At 43.9% G+C, this 19,767-nt stretch overlaps 1 protein-coding gene across 2 annotated transcripts in view; it reads right to left on the bottom strand.

The window, feature by feature from the left end:
- Nucleotides 1–909: 909 nt before the first annotated feature.
- The window catches only part of WWC1 (WW and C2 domain containing 1), a 65,522-nt gene continuing 46,664 nt past the window's right edge, over nucleotides 910–19,767 (bottom strand). For both annotated transcript variants that reach the window (XM_079319623.1, XM_079319622.1), the window contains exons 10-23: nucleotides 19,087–19,176; nucleotides 16,305–16,843; nucleotides 12,178–12,286; nucleotides 10,405–10,485; nucleotides 9,436–9,522; nucleotides 8,529–8,721; nucleotides 7,602–7,754; nucleotides 7,137–7,237; nucleotides 6,240–6,387; nucleotides 5,421–5,585; nucleotides 4,001–4,093; nucleotides 2,922–3,152; nucleotides 2,125–2,246; nucleotides 910–1,650 (exon numbers count right to left, since the gene is read on the bottom strand). In XM_079319623.1, coding sequence (XP_079175749.1) covers nucleotides 1,584–1,650; nucleotides 2,125–2,246; nucleotides 2,922–3,152; nucleotides 4,001–4,093; nucleotides 5,421–5,585; nucleotides 6,240–6,387; nucleotides 7,137–7,237; nucleotides 7,602–7,754; nucleotides 8,529–8,721; nucleotides 9,436–9,522; nucleotides 10,405–10,485; nucleotides 12,178–12,286; nucleotides 16,305–16,843; nucleotides 19,087–19,176 — 2,179 coding nt within the window. In that variant the 3' untranslated portion in view covers nucleotides 910–1,583. The remainder of the gene's footprint in view (nucleotides 1,651–2,124; nucleotides 2,247–2,921; nucleotides 3,153–4,000; nucleotides 4,094–5,420; nucleotides 5,586–6,239; nucleotides 6,388–7,136; nucleotides 7,238–7,601; nucleotides 7,755–8,528; nucleotides 8,722–9,435; nucleotides 9,523–10,404; nucleotides 10,486–12,177; nucleotides 12,287–16,304; nucleotides 16,844–19,086; nucleotides 19,177–19,767) is intronic.

Below are 19,767 nucleotides of genomic sequence, written 5' to 3'. Positions count from 1 at the left end.
GGCTCAGGCTGCAGCTCAGGGAAGGCTCAGGCTGGAGCTCAGGGAAGGCTCAGGCTGGGCAGGACAGGCTCAGGCTGGAGATCAGGGAAGGCTCAGGCTGCAGCTCAGGGCAGGCTCAGGCTGGAGCTCAGGGCAGGCTCAGGCTGGAGCTCAGGGCAGGCTCAGGCTGGAGCTCAGGGCAGGCTCAGGCTGGAGCTCAGGGCAGGCTCAGGCTGGGCAGGGCAGGCTCAGGCTGCAGCTCAGGGCAGGCTCAGGCTGGAGCTCAGGACAGGCTCAGGCTGGAGCTCAGGGAAGGCTCAGGCTGGGCAGGGCAGGCTCAGGCTGCAGCTCAGGGAAGGCTCAGGCTGGGCAGGGCAGGCTCAGGCTGGAGCTCAGGGCAGGCTCAGGCTGGAGCTCAGGGAAGGCTCAGGCTGGAGCTCAGGGAAGGCTCAGGCTGGAGCTCAGGGAAGGCTCAGGCTGGGCAGGGCAGGCTCAGGCTGGGCAGGACAGGCTCAGGCTGCAGCTCAGGGAAGGCTCAGGCTGGGCAGGGCAGGCTCAGGCTGCAGCTCAGGCTGGGCAGGGCAGGTTCAGGCTGGAGATCAGGACAGGCTCTTTACCCAGAGGGTGCTGGCACTGCCCAGGCTCAGGGAATGGGCACGGCCCCAGCAGCGCCTGGGCAGCACTGCCAGGGGTGCCCAGGGTGGGGCTGTTGGGGTGTCTGTGCAGGGCCAGGGGCTGCGCTGGATGATCCTGTCGCTCCCTTCCAGCTCAGAGTATTCCATGGTTATATCAAATGTGTCAATTACAGCATCTCATGTGACAAGGGGTGTGAAAAGATGTATGCTTCCAGCTGGTGACACAAAAGAACCCCAGTTTAGGTGACAGGGGATGAGAAGATTAACTCAAAACAAAAAGCAAGAAGGCAGGTTTGTCCAGAAAGGTCACTTTATTGGAAAAACCTAATATGGACTTTAAACCTGCAGCCCTCCTCCCACAGCAGTGGTTTCAATGGGCTCCCCATGTTACCTTAACAGACCCATTACAGACATGAGCTGCAGTTCAAATGTTAAAAGTGCAAGTATTCTGAACTTCACACCTACTTTTATGACCTGGCAGGAAACACAAATGCTTCACAGCTCACAGAGAATTCGTTCACAGCACTTGGGAGTCCCAGTGGCTCCCAACATTCCCCACAGGGTACAAAATACATCACTCAGAGGAGAGTCCGATGCAGAACATCATAGAAGGTAGGGGTGAGGTTCCTTCAAATTTATTTTATTGCAGTAAAACCTCTAAAAGGTAGAGCTGTACAAAAAGTCTAAACAGCATTATTTAAGAATAACAGCACCTTACGCTGCATTTGTTCTTATTTAAAATTCTATTTCCCAAAAATACATTCCTAAATATACAAACTATACAATCTTGTCACTTTAATGCTGGTTTCTGTGATAATATAACTTTAACCTAAAAATCTTCAAAACATCCACATACTGACAAAAGCTCTAATATACAAATGCCTTGGTACCTTCATAATACCACATAAATAACTTCAAAACCCAATCTGCATTTGTAGAATTGTCCAGAAAGCAAATACTTTATGGTGATCACACATCATCTGCAGAGAGTGTTGGGATGTTTATTCTTGGCCGTGTGAAAAACGCCATTTTCTCTCTGAAAAAAGATCATCAGTGGTTAATGCAACAGAAATCCTGCCAGAAATGTCCATTATCCACATGAGAATTTATCCCACCAGCTGTCCCCACAAGGAGCAGGTGTACATCCTCTCACAACCCACACCTTTTATTTACTTATCAGACATGAGTTAAACCCACAACACTGACCTTAGCAAAAGCCATTTCAGAAAGAGCTTTTTCCTTTCTGGGTCTGTTGCTTAGGGAAGGGCTGCTTCTGTGTTAAAGAATTTGTTGCCAGGGGAATGACTTGGAGAATGCTGGTTGCTTTGATCATGTGCAGTGCTGCAACTAATTTCCCTGAGTCAGACCTTATACTTTGATATGAAAATACAGAAGTTCTTAGCAGAACAATTAACTAACTATTTCTGCAGGGATCAATCCTCACCATCTCAGTCATCCACAGAAAAATCATGGTAGTAGTCAGTTTTTCCTTCCCTTTACCTATAATTACCTGAATGACTGCACTTCCAGGGGCTCCTTTCGACTCTGCCCTCGCAGCCTATGGACGTCCTTGGCAGCAGCTCTCATCATTTTATCAGCCTTCAGCTCACACTTGTGTTCTGGATTTTGCACCTAAATGAATAATGGAGAAGAGTTTTTTGTGCTTCCAGGAGGAAATCTTATCCTAATTGATCTTTCAGCTGTAAGTCTGAGGGGTTTGGAAACTGGTGACTCTGGAAGTCACAAGCCACAGAAGCTAAACTGAAGCTTGTCAACTAACCATTCTAAGGGAGAGAGCTTTTTGTAAGGTGTCTTTCCAGCCTGTCAGTACTCTCTTTGTATCTTCTTGATAGATGTTTTAAGGCAGAAGATCAGCACACACAAGAACACAGCACCACAAAAAGCACCTCACACAAATTCCATCCTACACCTGGTGCCAGCATAGCTTGGTCTCTGCCTGTTGCCAGCAGAGGTGCTGAGAAATCCCAGAAGTGACAAGGAGCCCTGTGCATGGGGGAGGGTGTGATGTAGAGTAAGGTAAGTGCCAACCACCACACACCACACCTCTTGCAGACTGGGGGGACACTCTTGACAGAACAGATGGCATTTGTGACTTCTCGTATTCACACCTCTGCTAGGGCAGCAGATCTCTGTGCTAGTGAATGCAAGGGCTCAGGACTAACAGCTTGATGGAGCTGTATGTGGCAGACTAACAGTGGTAAGGCTTTATTTACTGACTGTCCTAAGTCCCTGTTTCCAAAATTTCTCCACCAAGTGGAATGAAACCCCAAGGCAGGTATGACTCACTCGTTTCTCCACAAGCCTCAGCAGCAGTCGAAACCTCTCATCATCCTTCACCCACTGTGGCAACTCTTTTTCACCCTGACTTTGAGCTTGTTCCAGCTGTTCCTTCAGTTCCTTGAGCACTGAGATCTCCTGAACCAGCTGGTCATGCCAAGTTTTTGAAGCCTGCAGGTCCAGCTCCAGGTCCAGTGAGGTGCGGATCAGGCGCTCTGTACCGAAGGGCTTGACTGAAGGCTGGAAGAGAAGGGGTGTGTGAACACACTGAGAACTGTCCCAACCACTTCACCCAGAAAGTGCCAAACACATCATGAGACCCATCTTTCTAGTGCTTCTCTTAACACAAACCATCTCTGTTGATCCTGCTTTCCAGTCTGTCTTGAGACAGATACCACAAACTCAAGGAAATCTTACAGATAAGTGTTTTGATTTTTGTGCTTCCACTCAAGTTCTTCCTTGGCAGCTTCTCCAAATCGAACAAGTCTTGCTTGCACACCTTCCTCCTAAGTTTAATGTCTCATCTTCAGATGAATACACAGTGCTCCAGAAAAACCTGTGATTGCTTTTTCCAGTAACATACTGCCTTCTGCTAGTTTCAAACACAAGCTGTCCCAAGAAAACAATCTCTTTAGGAGTTCAGTGTCAGTATCCTGGGGGAGTTTTAGTGATTGCCATCACAGTGGGTACAGTGGTTTATTGTGTGCCATGGCATCACTACAACAGGGTCACCTGAGCATCTGAGCCATCATTCTCATCTTCTTCTCCAGCTCCTCAAATTTATTATAAATACTTAAGGATCTCACAACAATAAACACAGCAAAACTGTTTGTGCTACTCCTCTGACAAGATGGAAATACCAGGAACCATTTTTCTAAATAAATTGCTGTAAATGAGTTCCAACTTAAATGTTCCTGTCATAATCTGATATTTCAAAGAATCCTTGAAAGACTTCTCGCACACAAAGAAAAGGCTGTGAATGGAAGCATGTGGCAACTGATTTATGTTTGCAAATTTTCCCCTTAAAACAGTTTATTGTTTTTTGCATGTATCTGTGTTAGAGGAAAAAGAAGTGGTGATGTTCTTACCCGTTTCACTCTGACACTTCGTCTCTCCATCGCGTTCCGAACGAAGGGCGGCTTTTTGGATAGTGTGGAACTGTCACTGTCACTGCGATTCAGCTGAAATGGAAGGTGAAAACCACCAATTTTTCATGGAAGAAATACAAGCAGTGCATACATGCACTATCAGCAAGACCAGAGGTTGTTGTAAGCAGAACTATGAAGTTTTGTGAAAGTCAGACAGCTGTCACCTCAGTCTGCACTGGCACAGCCAGATCCTGCCACAAGCCTTGAACTCTGTCCCTTCTTGGGAATAGGCTGTGAGCAAAGACAGACACCAAGTTAGGCTATGACATGGGGCTCTGCACCACTGCTCTTCTCCTGTGCAAGTAACTAGGCTGGGCAAAACAGCCCAGAAAAATAAAAAAAAATATTAGAGATTTCTGTTTACTCTAATCTGTATTTTTCTATAATCTATATTTTAAGCTAGTGGTGGAAGAGGCAAGTTTACCTGAAAGCTGCCCCCTGAGTTTATCAGCTGAAGAGTTGCCATGTTACATACAGCCTGCCTTGTTTTGTGGTTGTAGACCGTTACAAAGAGCTCAGCTCAAGCAGGTTTAATTTTAATTCCCTTCTCATGTGCCCTCTTAAAGCTGGGGAAGGAAGGGAACAGGCACTGGGATCTGTGTAAGATCTGGGACACAGCACCTGTACCACTCAAGCACAGGCCACTGCTGTAGAATTGGGTTAGGTTTGTTCCTCTGGAAGCACCTGCTTCTGAACCAGGGAGAACCTACACAGCAAATCTGGATCAGCTGTATTAAAGGCTTGCCCACTCAGGACAGGTCATGTGTGGTAAAAGACAGTGCATGCTTGTTTGCCACTTCCACCTAAAAGATGAGATATTTATAGTCCATTCTGACCCTCAATTCAGGAAATAATTGTGAACAAACATTTCAAAGCAGGGGAAATGACATTTGACCCAACACATGGCCTGTTCAGTTGCCTTCACACAAAGCACACTGGTGACTCAAATTTCCATAGTGTTTTTGCTGATATTATCGGGTGCTTATCTTTCCATTTCTATCAAGGTTTTATGTTCACCTCATCTGAAGTCAGGTGGACAGAGCTAACTGAGTTAGCATAGAACACTTCAAACAGCAGGAAACTGTTTAATATGCAGCTTATTTATCACTGTCTTACAGTGCCCTTCCAGGTCAGTTTGGGCATCTCAACAAGCTGCATATGCCATAAATATATGTGCACATATTTATCTGATAAATTTGTGCTTAATGCTGTTAGTTGCAAGGCAAGATACTGTCCAGGAGGTGAGGACAGAGCAAATTCTGAAGTCAGAAGGGGAGAGAAGAAAGCACTGTTGGGTTCTGTAGGCAATTCAGACTGAGTGAAAGCAAGCACCTAGAAGCAGAGGGTTCATTTTCCTTACCCGACACACGTACTGACTCTGTGGTCCTGGGGAAAATGTTTTTGAGCGGATGATGGTGCTACCCCTGACAAACTGAGTTTGGGGTGGATTTGCTGCTCTTTTGTCTTTTGGACGAACTACAGTTGAGGACTGTGCCAGATTCTCTGTGTTGGTCTCTTTATCCACCTGAAAGACACACAGTGCAGTGTAAATGCCAGCTTTCCATGTGCCCAGGACACACCCCCAGGGCTGTGTGACAGCCACCTGTGCCACGTCTGTGCTTGTTGAATTCAAACCCAGACATTCTTTAGCCCTTCTCATGCAGCATGTCCTGACACTTCACTCCTGGAGCTCTGCTGCATTAACTGCATTGCTCCCTAAGGGCTCTGCATCCACTGACTGCTCTACAGCACAATTGATTCCAATGGGCTTTGCCTGGGGATCCACACAGCACTGCAGCCTGGCAATCCCTCAGAGAGCAGGTACTATTTTAAAGACCATCTGCAGCAAAGATCCAAATCAGTGTACAGAGAGAGCTGTGTACAGCACACCCATTTGACTACAGCTATATTCAGAATTAAAGAAGGTAAAAAACACTGTCACATTAATTAAAACAGTTTTCATGAGCAGCAAAAGGAGGCATGAAATGGTGCTATACTAACTGTGGGACAAAATGGTCACACTGAGCTATTTACAAAGATTTCAGATAGATTAACATTTAATCATCAATGGTGAACTTTCAAATAACTGCTGTAGCTTTGCTCAGCTCAGCCACAACCCAGTCAGCTGAACAATGGGAAGCTTAAATCATCTTTCTGTTCTAAAGGCCCTTGACTGTACCTTCACTGCTATCTCTGTGTGCAGCTGGGAATTCAGACTTTCTTCTGTTTCCCACAAGGATTTTCCAGCACAGAATTCTTCTTCCTCCTCTGCTTCATTTTCACTGATCTCATCCTGTTCTTCCAGGTCAGGAACCTCTTCATCTTGCCTGAAAGGAACAGCTTTGTTATTGAACTGGCCTGTTGTGGATAATACTCTGGTGCTGGAGCAGGAGGTACCTCCTGTAAGCTGCTAGACAGAAACACATCCCCAAAGCAGCCAGGTAGCCCTGCAGCCACTGAGATTACACAAACACAGGCTTAGAAAAGAGTGAAGCTGCACTAGACCACGTTACACCAAAAACTTCATCCTGATCTGGCTTCAAAAGAAGCAAAATGAGGGTTCAGCTTTGTGGTTTGAGTTTAAGGCAAGTGCATCTTGAGATTAGCTCTCAGGATGCCATTAATCTTAGTTAAAAAGTGCTACTGGACAAAATTGAAGCATTGTTTTAACATCCTTTTCAGCTTCCTTTAATTCACAGCAGGCTTCTCCATCAATCCCATTGGTCAGGCTTGCTTTCCATTTCAAATGTTAGACTTCTTTAATGAAATCTGAATCTGTACCATATAAAGAACACCCACATTAAAATTCAAGCAAAGCCTTGCACCACAGAATGGAGTTTTCAGGGCATCCATAGAAGACTGTACAAATAACAAAATTAGCATAGTGCTACTGACAATTTTCAACATTTATCAGCTTTGTTATCATTTTCTAAGCACAACCTCCAGATCAGAAGAAACAGGATTTTTCACCAGAACAGAGAAAGAAGCCTCCCACAGCTCAGTATCATCTGCTTTTTCCTCTGCACCCAAATGCTCTGATCACTCCACAACAAGAAGAGGGTGGGATGCCACCTACCAGCTCTCTCCACTAGTTAAAGTGCTTCTGCTTTCCTCCAGTTTCTTCTCCACAGCTTCCAGTTCAACAGCTGTCTGCTCTAAGAGTGCTGAGACAGAATCCTGAGGAGAGAAAGAGGCTTCTTGTGAAGAAATGACTCTGAGAGACTGCAGAGTGCCCAGCCTCTGTGGTGAGAACAGCCCCCAGCCTCACTGCACACACAGTGCAGGAAGACTGGAGCCCACACATCACTTACACCATGCCATGTGCCACATCCCTCAGCTTCCTGAGCAGCAGATTTCAGTAAGTGTTTAGCCCAGGACAATACCTGGGGTCAACAAGTTAATCATTTTGCTGCACTTAACGACATGTTCGAGTTGTAAATATAAACACAGCAGCCTTCCCTTCTCTATGGTAACAGCCACACAAACCCTCTTGCTGGTCCTGTTCAGAAGAGAATTGTTCAATTTGAGCAGTTGTTCTTACTGTTTTTTCAGCGCAGGGTACTTCAGAGTGGCTGTTTCCTTGTTTACTTTTCCTGTTTTGCTTCTGCTGATATTTATAACTAAGGAGGTTATACCAACGGGTTGATTTCTCTCCAGATCTACATATTTCAGCAAGGCTAATTTGTGCTCCACCCTGTTGAGAGCAAAAACACAGTTTTAATGCAATACTAAAATGAACAACTACCAGTCTGAAGAAATCAGAGTGAAAATCCAGGACTGCTTGATTTTGGCAAATTCAACAAAAACAAAAATTGTCTGTTTATTCTATTTCAACACCACTAGTAATGCTTTAGGTTTAATTATTTTTAGCATTGTCAAGGGCTTCCAATCTAAGCAGCCTTTCACTACAGTTCCACTGTACAAGAATCCAGAAGTATGAACAGTGCTACTGCAGCAAGGAGAAATTACAGCTGGAGCTTCAGAGGAACAGAAAGAATAGGAGAGGATGACTCCCTTTCAAGAAAATTGCAAGGCTGACAAAAATCACTGCCCAAACCCAGATGTTTTAGCTTTGTATATCCCATTTCTCTTCATCTGCCTTGTAATTTATTAATACATTACATTTAGTACACAAGCTGATGTATCCAAAACCAAAGTAATGGGTTCTCAATTGCAATACCATAAATGTTTCCAAAAGGAAGAAAACTAGTTAAGAGTTTGACATCAAATCATGAAGGAGAAATATCTAGTAGTCTGATAAGGTAGTTCTGTAATGAAACATTTATCTCATAATTGTTTTTCCTGATGGAAATTGTCACTGCAAAGAACACTGTGGGGGAGAGACCACACAGCTAAAGATTATCAGCAAGGCTTTCACAGGAATTGCCGCACCTCAGGAGTGTAACATCGTGTCTAATTAAAAAGAGGAAACAAACACAAAGTTATTAAAACAGAGCTGGATACTCACCAAACATTCCTCAAGGTGAGACTTATCTACAGTGCAAACATCGACTCTCAAAGTCTTCTGGCGTAAAGCCGGGTAGGAGATGGAAACCCAAAATGCTTCATTGTACACGAGATTGTCTGAAGCTTCCACCGGCCTGGTGCGGAACAAGCAGCTGGTGCTCTCCGAGCAGGGCAGGACAGCCACGCGAATGTTCCTGTGGGAACAGCACTGCCTCAGCACTGCCTGCAGGTGTGCAGCTGCCCCACACATCCCTCACTGACACTCATCCTAAGTGCTGTGGACACTGCTGTCCTTTCCTATTCTTTGGAGCTGCAGTCAACTGAGAAAAACAGAACATCTCGTCGCAGCATCAGAGACGTGAAGTGGCACGAGTTGCCACAGACTGCATCCTTCTGAACCTCGTAATCAGACATCATGGGATCCTGTTTTACATGGTTGTTTACATCTGTGCAACCTGTCACACTGCTCACACCCTTATGTAGGTAGAAACAACAAAAATGGATCCAATTTTTGTCAGCTGAATTTAAAAACCTTGTGCATGGAATGAGTCTAGCAGTAGCTGCACATTTTCCCATCCCTGTGCAGGTGTCCAAGGAGTTCTGAAGCAGAACAAACTCCCCCTTTTCACTCAATGCAGGTGCTCAAGGCACTGCTACAATTAAGAGCCTCACCAGCCAGTGCTAATTCCAGGCAAGTCCTTCCCTAGAAAATATAGACCTTTGAGGAAGAAACTGCACCTTATTCCTGTTCACAGCTTTATCAGTTCCTAAGTGTCACCACACAAAGTATAGAAACATTTCAGGAAGGGTAAATTTTTAAGAGTGTGAAAAATCATAAGCCAATATGACTTTCATTCTCACTGAGATCCAACACAAATGTTTCAAGTGTGTTTATTTCACCCACTTACACTTTTTGATCTTGTTGTAACAGCAGTGCTGGAACATTACTCAGCTGGATGACCAATATTGCAAATTGTTTATTTTTGTCATCATATCTGAATCAGAAAGACACAGAGAAGCATTATTATTAGAGAAGCCTGCCTTGGGCTCTGTGGCTGAGTATTCCACACAAACAATACAAAAAATTTACAAGCAAAACAACACTATAATGACACCACGACTTGTCCATAGTTTAAACCAGTTTCCTATTACATCAAGTTTTGCCACCAGAAGATCCAGTATACAGAACAGTCCAGAACATCCAGAACTTAAGGACTCAGATACAATGGAGATTCGACCTAACACACAGTGCTTTTCCTGGGGTCTAGTTAAATTGCTGCATTGTAGCTACAATTTTTTGAGAGACCTTAGTGGCTGCAATATAGAAAAGTTACAAGTAAAAATACTTGAAGTGCAACAGTGAGGATGTCATGAGTAACCTTTTGCTTTGGATGGCCTGACAACCGAGTTTTGTACTACTTCCTTTTCTCAAATCCCACGTAACTTCCAAAAAGTCATTTAAGGAGGATGCCTCTGTGCCTGCCCTCCTACATCTTACCCACTACTGTGGGATCCACATGAGATCAGGGATTGTGACTGCCACTATTCTCAGCAGTTTTCTCTACCCAAGCTGCACCCTTAAGGATTCTGCAATGCAGCCAAAGGCTTTCTCCAGCCCAGCACTGCCAGTGCTCCTATTGCTGGTTTGCATCCTCACAGTACAGAATCACCAGTTGATTTCCACTGACATGAAAGAGGGCAACTGGGCCAAGAACCTCCTGGAGTCAAGTATAATTCTTAACCACATTAAAAAGGGCATTAGTTAGTTAATACTAATAGGACAGGAGAAGAAAACAGTACAGAAAGCACTATATTTAAAATCCCATTTATCATTCTTTCCACTGGAAGGCAAATCCAGTAAAATATGTTGCACATACCTCATTGCAATTTGCACTTTGGCTGTTCCAACTGCTTCTGTATCATCATTGTCAAACACCATCACTTCTGACACACACGGTCTGAAAGGAATCAACAACAATTAAGGATTTGATTTGCCTCTTATTGAAGTGTTTGCATGTAGGTGATACAACCTCTTTTCCCTTCCATTCAGTGGTTTAGTATATGGGTTTTGTAAAATTAGCAGCTAAAAGAAAGCCCATTTAAGAAGTAAGTGCAATCAGCCTTAGAGGTATGTGCTACAATGCTTATCAGCAGAAAGTCATATGTCTTCCCTCTTCACTGCCAAAAGAAAAAAAAAAAGCCACACAAAAGACTGCAAAACTAAGGCAGTAGGGGATTTTTAAAGGGTTCCCTTGACTGTTTTTTTGTTCTCCCTTGATTGCCCAGCAAGAGAAATATGACTTAACAACTGGAATCCTGTTCTGCATCATGACAGCAAAAATGCTCAACTTTTATTAGATTTAAGTAGTTCCTTTGTTTCTTTAAGAAATCAAACTTTCTTAACCACATTAAAAGTGACAGAATACACTGACTGGCCTTGCTGGAAACAGCTATTCTGCATCATTTCCCTCCCAATGTATCCCTCCTTCCAAGTTTTATGCACTGAAAGTCCCCAAAACTACGTTTATTGTCTAATTGACTCAAGAGGCTATGCTGTAGCACATGAAAACAGGATTAGCATTCTTCTCTTCTAAGTGTTTTCCAAGGGAGTTTAGCACTCCCTTGCATTTCATTACATTTTAGCTGCAGAGGGTGGCTCACCCCATCCTCACCACTTGGACAGGCACCAAAATGTCACTGTAGGCACCACAGTTGGCAAGCTGATAAGCCCAACACCAACACCAGACATGTGAGTGTGCATGGGATGCCTTCAGGGCTGCCCCACTCCCCTCTCCACAGAGCTCCCTACCCCACTGAGGGAACACAGGGGCCCTGGGACACCCAACAGTCTGACTGCTTGAGCCCAGGAACTCTAATTTACAGAAGCATTGCACTCCCTTGTCAAAGTGAGTTGTGCTGCAAACATAAAAATTACTAATTTATCTAGAGAATTAATGAAGATAACTAATGAATGGGGGGAATCTGAGATGAGTGATATTTCACCTCTAGTCATGTTTTGCAACTAACGACCCTATAATTCACCTCAATGCTAATAAAAGCAGTAGGAAAACACATTAGATGTAGCCAAACAGCACCTTCTAGTGAACTTTTTAACAAAGCCCTCACAGACAATCCAGAAATCCAGCAAGAGCAGTGACTCCCAGCTGTGCCCTTAGTGGGAGAAGTCTTGCAGGCATCACATCCAGCTCTTGCTCCAAGCACTCGGGCACTGCATCCCTGCACGTGCACATCCATCAGGCAGTTCAAGGTGCTTCTGCTCCCTTCCTAAAACATCCCCAAGTCTCCAGGCCCTGACTGAGGGCTGTCACTGACTGAGAGGAGGGGAGCTCTCATCTGCCAGATGGCTTCACTTCCCCCCACCAAGGCAGCAGCCACAGCTTACCAGCACCTTCACAAACAGGCCAGCTGTTCAAACAGCCCTCTGTGAGCTTCCTTCCTTTCAGCTGTTTCTATTATGGGAAGCATAGGTCATTTTGATAATCAAATTCAACCTGCTCATAGTTTTTTCAGAAATATTAAGAGAACTTAAGCCACCAAATTACAAAAAGAGGTCACGATCAGCAGCATTCCAGCTGACTTGTGCAAAGCTGAGTCAGAGGCTGCATCCTGGAGAGAGGTGTGCTGCCTACCTTTGGACAGACGCCTCGTACACCCCGCTGTCTCCGGCTACGGATTCGTCGGACACTGCGGCTGACACACCCGCCACCTTCAGCGCCGGCCCTCCAGCTGTGCTCACACCTACCACAAAAGCACAGGGGAAAACCAAATGCAGCTGGTGATGAAAACCAACTGTCTGGATAAGCAGCAGCTTTTCTTCTTATCCTCCCCTTCAAGTGTGTTTTTTCCCCCAGTCAGGTATTGTTAAGCAACAGCAAGTTCTAAAGACAAAGGGGACACAAGGCAGGCTGAGCTCAAAGGTGGCCTTGAAGTGACAGAACGTGCCAAAGTGCCCTGGAGAACAAAAAGTCCCAGGAAAACAGGAGGAATAGACTGTGTGGTGGAGTTGAGAGAGGGTTTCAATGCACAGTGAGTGCCCATTCATTGCCTGGCCCTGCAGCAGTGTGAGGGCTGAGGTTACACACAGGTTGGGCCCAGTGTGTTATAGCTGCCTGCCCTGGCACCTTCCTGGGCATGGGTCCTTGCAGGAGAGGCTTCCAATGCCCTGGAAAGGCAGGGAGATACCCATGACATGATGAGCAACATTCAGAAGCAGCAGGATTTCTAAATTCTAGTGAACTTATAAATATGAACCAATAAACCAGCTCCTGCTGCAAGGCACCCCTAGGCAGGCAGCAATCACTCTGCTCCCAGCCACCCAGAGAGCACTGCTGACCAGGTATGGATCATGTGGAGCTGCATATCCCACTTGAATAGCTTATACCAAGTTTGGCTTCAAAAGGGGAACAGCAAAAAAACCACCACCTAAATCCAAACTTTTTGTGCACACAGTACAAAAGGCAGGTCCAGAAAGACCAAGTTAACTAGCTGAAAATGGAGAGAAGGAGAGTTACAGGATTTAAAAGAGCAGTCATATGCAGAAATACAGGGAAAAGGAGATAGGGAAGAGAAACCAAAGAAGGTGAAGCAAGTTTTGCACAGAGGTGTTATCTCACATACATTTCTTGTGCTTCAAAACAGAGACAGATTCTCCCTGGAAACCTGCAAATTCTGCATCTTTCCACTTGAACATTGCCGTGGAGAGGAGCTGCAGCCAGGAGTCTGGAGAACTCCATCTGCCAATGTGGGTAATCAGTGCTGGGCCATACCCAGCTCTTGGCTCTCATCCACAGGGATGTGGCAGACCTGCTCCAAGAGTGAGGAGGTGCCATGTGTCACCCTGGGAGCAGCTGGAGCCACAGCAGCAAAGCAGCACACTCCTCTCCAACAGGCTTTTGTTCTTCAGAAGAGGTCCTTCTTTCCCATAGACTTGGACAAGCACATGCCCCCAAATCTATCTATGGCTTCCAACACATATTTTCTTCATTACAAAGGAAGTTTGGGTTTTGGTTGGTTTTATGGGGTTTGAGTTTGTTTTTTCAGATTTGTTTTGGTGGTGTTTTCTTCTTCAGAGTCTCACAAAGCCACTTAAAGAATTAAATCCAGCTTTGAATAAACTGGTGGAAAAGTGTGCAAGGGTTATGGAATACCAAAAGGACTTGTAAGGACTTGTAAGCCAACAGTAGAGGGTGCTACAGGTAACCCAAATCCTTTGAGACACCTGTGCCATTTCAGGCCCATTTATCCATGGATTTTTTTTTGACACTACCACCAAATGGCATTTCTCATCTTGGTACTACCATGGAACAGAAATACAACTTCCATACCTTTTCCCCATAGGCAAACCCACGTGAATAGAAGTTAGCAGCTGTAATACAATGAGTCATTAGCTGAAACAAATGGATCCATTTAACACTGGCATTCCCAGTTTAATCCATCCTCCCTCCTGCCACATGCCAGAGCCAGGCCCCTGCAGTGCTGTGGATCATAGGCTGTGCTAGAGGTATGTGGGCAGGGTCAAATCTTCTTTCCTCAATGCTCCTTCATACCTCCTAGCCCATGGTTTTAACAGGAAAAATAACTTCTTCCCCACTTGCTGGCTTCCTAAATCTGATTCTTTCAGTTTTACACACCAAATGCTGTTTTGGGAATCCTTTTACATAGGACTGGCTCACTGGGAAAGGCACTGCAGGTTGGCCTCCACACACCAAACCTCTCTTTCTTCCTCAGTTCCCAATGCCATGGAGTCATTCCAACACAGAAAACCTTATTCTTGACCACCAGCCCAAGCATATCAGGGCCAAGGGGGGTGAATACAAAAGTGCACAACAGTGAAGTGAGTTCTGTACAGCAGGGTGCTACAGTGTAAAGCTGAATAAAGATGAATAGTGCCCTGACAATGATTCCAGCCACCACTTTCCTCACTGGTTTTGCAAAAGACTTGGAAAGCTCAGCCTATTCATGCAGCTAATTAACAAAACATGGATTTTCAGTTTTCAGCCTTCAGTCTCTGAAGAGATATCACACTAATAAGAAAGTTTATGGAGGAGTTCAGAACTTACTCAACTCTCCTCCATTTTTCCAAGCAGGTGGATAACACAACCTGTGTTGTTTTACCTTTTTTTCACTCACATCAAGAAATTGAAGTTTGCTCTTCTCTTCCTGCCATTTACCTTTCCATTGGCTTTGAAGAGCCACTGTCCTCACCATTTAATCAGAGAATGCTGGAATCTGCCAGATTCCCCTAAATCACTCAGGTGTTCTTCAGGTGAGAAAGGCAACCTGACTTCAGTTTCAAAGCTAGAGGAGGTTCTGCTCTAGCAGAAGGCAGCAGCAGGATACACTCAGACATACTCAGATATACTGTTCAGCTCTGCTTCCAGACCACATGAGCCTGCTTTGCCCAGCACTGACCACCCCAGGGCCAGCCCCTGCATTTTGGGTGTTACACTGAACCCCCCATCCCAAAATGCCTGAGGAGTAGAATCTCATCTCTTACTGCCCTGAAATAAACTGCTTATGGTGATTATTTTGTCTGCTGACTGGCTAACAGCAGTAATCACTTAATCTGCTTAACACCTGAGCTTTCACTTTAACAGCCTTGGCAAATCTTGAAGAGCTAAAAAGGTTAAAACTAATCAGTGCCCAGTTCTAATAAGAATAATTAGTGTTTCCTACTCAAATGCATAATACTTCTTGCTTGTAGGAAAATGGTAGCTCAGAGGGGAAGATTTGCACTTGTGTTTTTTTATTATGTTTTAAATAGTGTCAGCCTTCTTAATGCAGAAGGTGGTGATAGCACTAGTACCCTTTATTCACACAGGCTGTTCAATAATCCCACGAAAAACAGATACAAACTGTACTGCTGGTTCACAGGACTATAGTTTGCAAGTTTATATTGCCTGTAAAGCTCTTCCTCACTGCAGCTACAAATCCAGTCCTTTCACTCATTGGATTTAACCCAACTACAGTCACAAGGGCTTCAGACATGCCCTAGCACTGTGCTCTGGCTGTGCCAACTGCTTTCCATCCACTTCAGCCCATCCATTCCAAAAAAGGATGAACCCTTCCCACCCACCAACAAGCCATATGCATATATGAGAACATCCACTATGTCTAAAGGTCTTATTTTATCATGCTCACAATCTAACATAATCTAAACATGTTTTTGTTGCTAAGAGACCAAAACAGCAGAACACGAGCACAGCCTTGACATGTCTGCTCAGCTGAAATTAATAAATTCATTGCCACTGATTTACTGGCAACCAGAGCAGGATCTTATGCATACCAAGGTGGTGGGGAAGGATTATTACTATAATTTGTTAACTATTAAGCTAAATGCTTTTCCAGCCCTCCTCAAAAGCTTGGTCAAAAACTTTGCATCAATATGACACTCTGTGTCTCCCAGACCCAAAACAATAGGTGACCTTCTGGATCGTTTAATGCCAAATCAAACCAGGAGTTCCACCATGACCATTTATATTTGCACATGAAATCACTGTGATTTGTGTACACACACATCTGTGTACAATAAAAACACATCTAAATCAGTCTCCTGCAAGACTCATTAAATCAGTATTTTTGTGTACAAAAATTAAAATACCAACCATCCCTACCAAACAAGACAGAACAGAGTTGAAAACATTTTTCAACATAAAGATAACAAAATGACAGACAGCTTCTGAAACGCTTCTCAATGCCTTATGAACTACATTAAATATAAATGCATGCAGTACATGCAAATCTTTTCTTTCCATACCTTGACCTAGATGTTTATCTCCAGCTCGAGGCTCTTCCAGTCTACAGTTGCCACTCCCAGTGTTTAGGGTGAGTTCTGACAGATTTGCACTTATCTCTGCATCATCAAAATCCATATGGCTTGAAAAGGCATCACCAGTTAGAAGTGGGTCTATCACCAGTGGAGAGCAAGGTGGGGATGGAGAAGAGAGAGATGACCTTGGGGACAGTGATGTCATGGATTTGGGGGTACCAGACAAGGACCTCAGAGCCTGCATGCGACTCGTGGTATCTGCTTTTTGAGTTTTTGCTACTTCATTCTCGTGAATAGTGGTGATACAGCCTGATGGCCTAAACCCAGTGGCTCCTTCTAAGAGCAAGTCAAGCTTGTTTTGATATTCCGAGTCCAACTGCTCCAACTGCTCCAGGTGCTCGTAGTAGAGATCAGTGAAACTGGCTGAGGTGGATGAATCCTGGCTGGAGGTGGCAAGAGATCCTCTGCTAGATGCAAGAGAACCAGGGCTGCTGCTCGAGGAGAGGGAAAGCATGCTGGTGGAGAGACTGAAGGAAACAAGTCAGAAAACCATGACACTGTTTTCTCATGAAAGCTCTGCAATATCCCCACATCTCTAAGCCCACAGGGTGTTGCTTTGTTAGCTCAGGCCACACGCATTAGTCCCCAGAGCAATCCAGGACCACAGTCTATGCAGCAGAAAGAGTGGGTCACTGCTCAGTAAAAATCATACACATTTTTCTACTCACCATATCAGACTCCTAAAGAGCCCTTCTTTAGCCAAAATAACTCTAATGAACAGTTTCAAACCAATTAAATTAGTGCCATCCCCCCCACCCACATCTGTGTGAAAATTATCTGTCTCCTGTTAATCTTCAAAGCAGACTGCAAAAACCAGCAAGGCCCATGCAAGACGATGAAGTTACTGCAATGAACTGTCTGACCATATGGAATTTTTCTTCCATTTGCCTCAATTTTGGACCTGCAGCCAAAATGCAATATTAGAGCTGCCTGGAACTGGCCCTCAGAGATCACAGCAGCCAGCAGTTCCCAGAAAGCTGGCAGGATTTATCCATGTGAAAGACTGCTACATGGAATCCAGGGCCAAGAGAGCAAGGGAAAAAGTTGGGGCTGGGCTGTGAAATCAATTCACACACCTTATTTATCCCTCAAGTTCTAGGTTCAGAACATAACTGACAACAAAATTAGTTGTAAGCAGGTGCTGAATAGAAGTCTGTTCAGATGAGAAAGTCCAGACACCACAGCACAGTCTTCTGCTCAGCAAGTATTCCAGCAGTGACTACAACATGTACCATCTCTTGAAATTCCATTTAAACCAACACTCCTGCTCTGCATATTGAAGACCTTGGTCATTATTGACCCTCACTTCAGATAGGGATTAGCTATTGAAATTTTTCTGAATATGTGTAAGTGGCTTAAGTTGCCCCACTGAAAAACAGTGAGATATTAATAAGCCTAATAATCCCTTATTTATTATTTATAGGATAAAAGCTGGAAGCTACGTTTGTATAATTATGTTCATGACCTTATGAGAAAAAGGCAAGTATGCTGTATTTAGTATAATTTTGGCAGAAAATCTCTTCTGACAGATGTGTGCTGCATCACATTTGTTCAAAAAAGCTTCTGATAGATGTTTTTGCATATTGGCAGTATATATGCATCTGTTGAAGCCTAATGAACTTACAGCTTTTCAGTGTACTTTACTATGGAAAGGGAGGGGTTTTAAATTAATATTTTCCCTATCAAAAAACTGGGCTCAACTTCCTTTTGTGCATGCCTTTGAATGCCAGACGTTCTGCATTATGGGGTTAATAACAAACACTTATTCTTATGAAGGAGCATGCCAAGAACACTGGGCACACGGTTAGGAAGAAATTAGTTTCACATGCTTCTTGATCACCTCAAAAGATCCCTAATCAGCTAGGTGAAATAAAAATATGATGCATTTCCACTGCATAAAAGCCTCACAGATAGCTATTCTCCATGCTGGCTTATTTACATGTCAGTCTTGCACTATGATTTCTTTCCAGTCTTTTCGGTGTCATCTTCACAAAATGAAATAGAATCCAAGTGGAGCAGAAGCTACAAACAGAGTAAATTCAGTACACACTGAACTCAACCAAATACTCAATCAAACAAAAACCCCACCAAACTTTCTTGCTATCAGAATGATAAAAATATAGTTTTAGCAAAATGATTTGGCCTTATTGCCTGCACTCATGCATTAGTCTGGAAATAGCAATCCTGTGTTCTTCCAAAACTACAGCCTGAACTAGAAGCCATTCTTTACAGCATATAAACCACAACAGACTCAGGGATATCTCTATATATTATCCACACTTGGAATTAGAGAAATATGATCATTCATACATTAATGTGTAGTTGCATTAGTCAGATTCACTCCACTTGCTGTCTGTTAAGCTGTCTTTAACATACTTTATTAATGTAATATTTCAGTAATTCAAACTTCAGTGAACAAATCTCAGCTATCCCTAGTCACCTAAATATTACTGAAATAGAAGGGACTGTGCAAACTCCTGCAGTGAGTCAGAGGCTCAACCAGGATGTTGTTCAGCCCACTGAAAAGCATCCATCTAAATGGATCTATGATCCTAAGGCTTCTCCTTCCAATGACTACCAGGAGCCTTAGGTCACTACTGGGACTGAAAGGCCCTTTAGCCCTCAGCTGGGAGCTGGAATTGTTAGCAGAGAAAGGCAGTGGCACAATGTGCAGCAAAAGCAACCACAGCTTCTGGAAAGGGTCACCTACCTCTTCAGCTGGGTGTGCAACATGGCAACCAAGCGTGTGGTTTCTTCCAGCTCTCGGACAAGCTGATTTCTTTTGCTGTTCAACTTCAATCTAAGAGAAGATCAAAGAAAGGGATGAGCTAAAGCAGCATTCACTATTTCAAATAAGGAGTAAAGGAAAAAAAAAATCTACTTTTTTTGCTGTGAAATCCTACAAAAGTTGATAGGAATACACAGAACAGAATTCGATCAAGATGTGTAGGTATTTAGAAACTTCTAAAATGCAGAACTCAGTCCTGAAAATATTTATAACAAAAGAAAAGAATTACAGCTGGTGCCACTGAAATTGATATTTCTAGGATCAGGCCTCAAAAGAACTGAGCAGATTTTACTCACTCTGCACTATTGCATTCCTATAGTTACTGTGCTAATAAAAGTATAATGTTATATTTTCTTCCAGTAAAGTCTATGGATGATTAAGAGTTACTTAGTTATTAACCACCTCATTACAGATTTAGATTATTTGCTTTAGCAGCATCTCAGCTTTATTTCCCACCTGAATTGGTTTGAGACAAACACATGTGCACGTGGGTTTGTTTCACCCCCTAACTGAACAAGCCTCTGGACACAAAATCCTTCCCCATACATGTGCTATTTGTTCACCTCATGGCAAGACCAGAACCATTTGTCAAACCACAGATAC

Source organism: Erithacus rubecula (genome assembly GCF_903797595.1).
Source record: "Erithacus rubecula genome assembly, chromosome: 16".
NCBI classification, from domain to species: domain Eukaryota; kingdom Metazoa; phylum Chordata; class Aves; order Passeriformes; family Muscicapidae; genus Erithacus; species Erithacus rubecula.
Note: the sequence above shows the minus strand (reverse complement) of the source record. Positions and strands in the feature narration are given on the sequence as shown.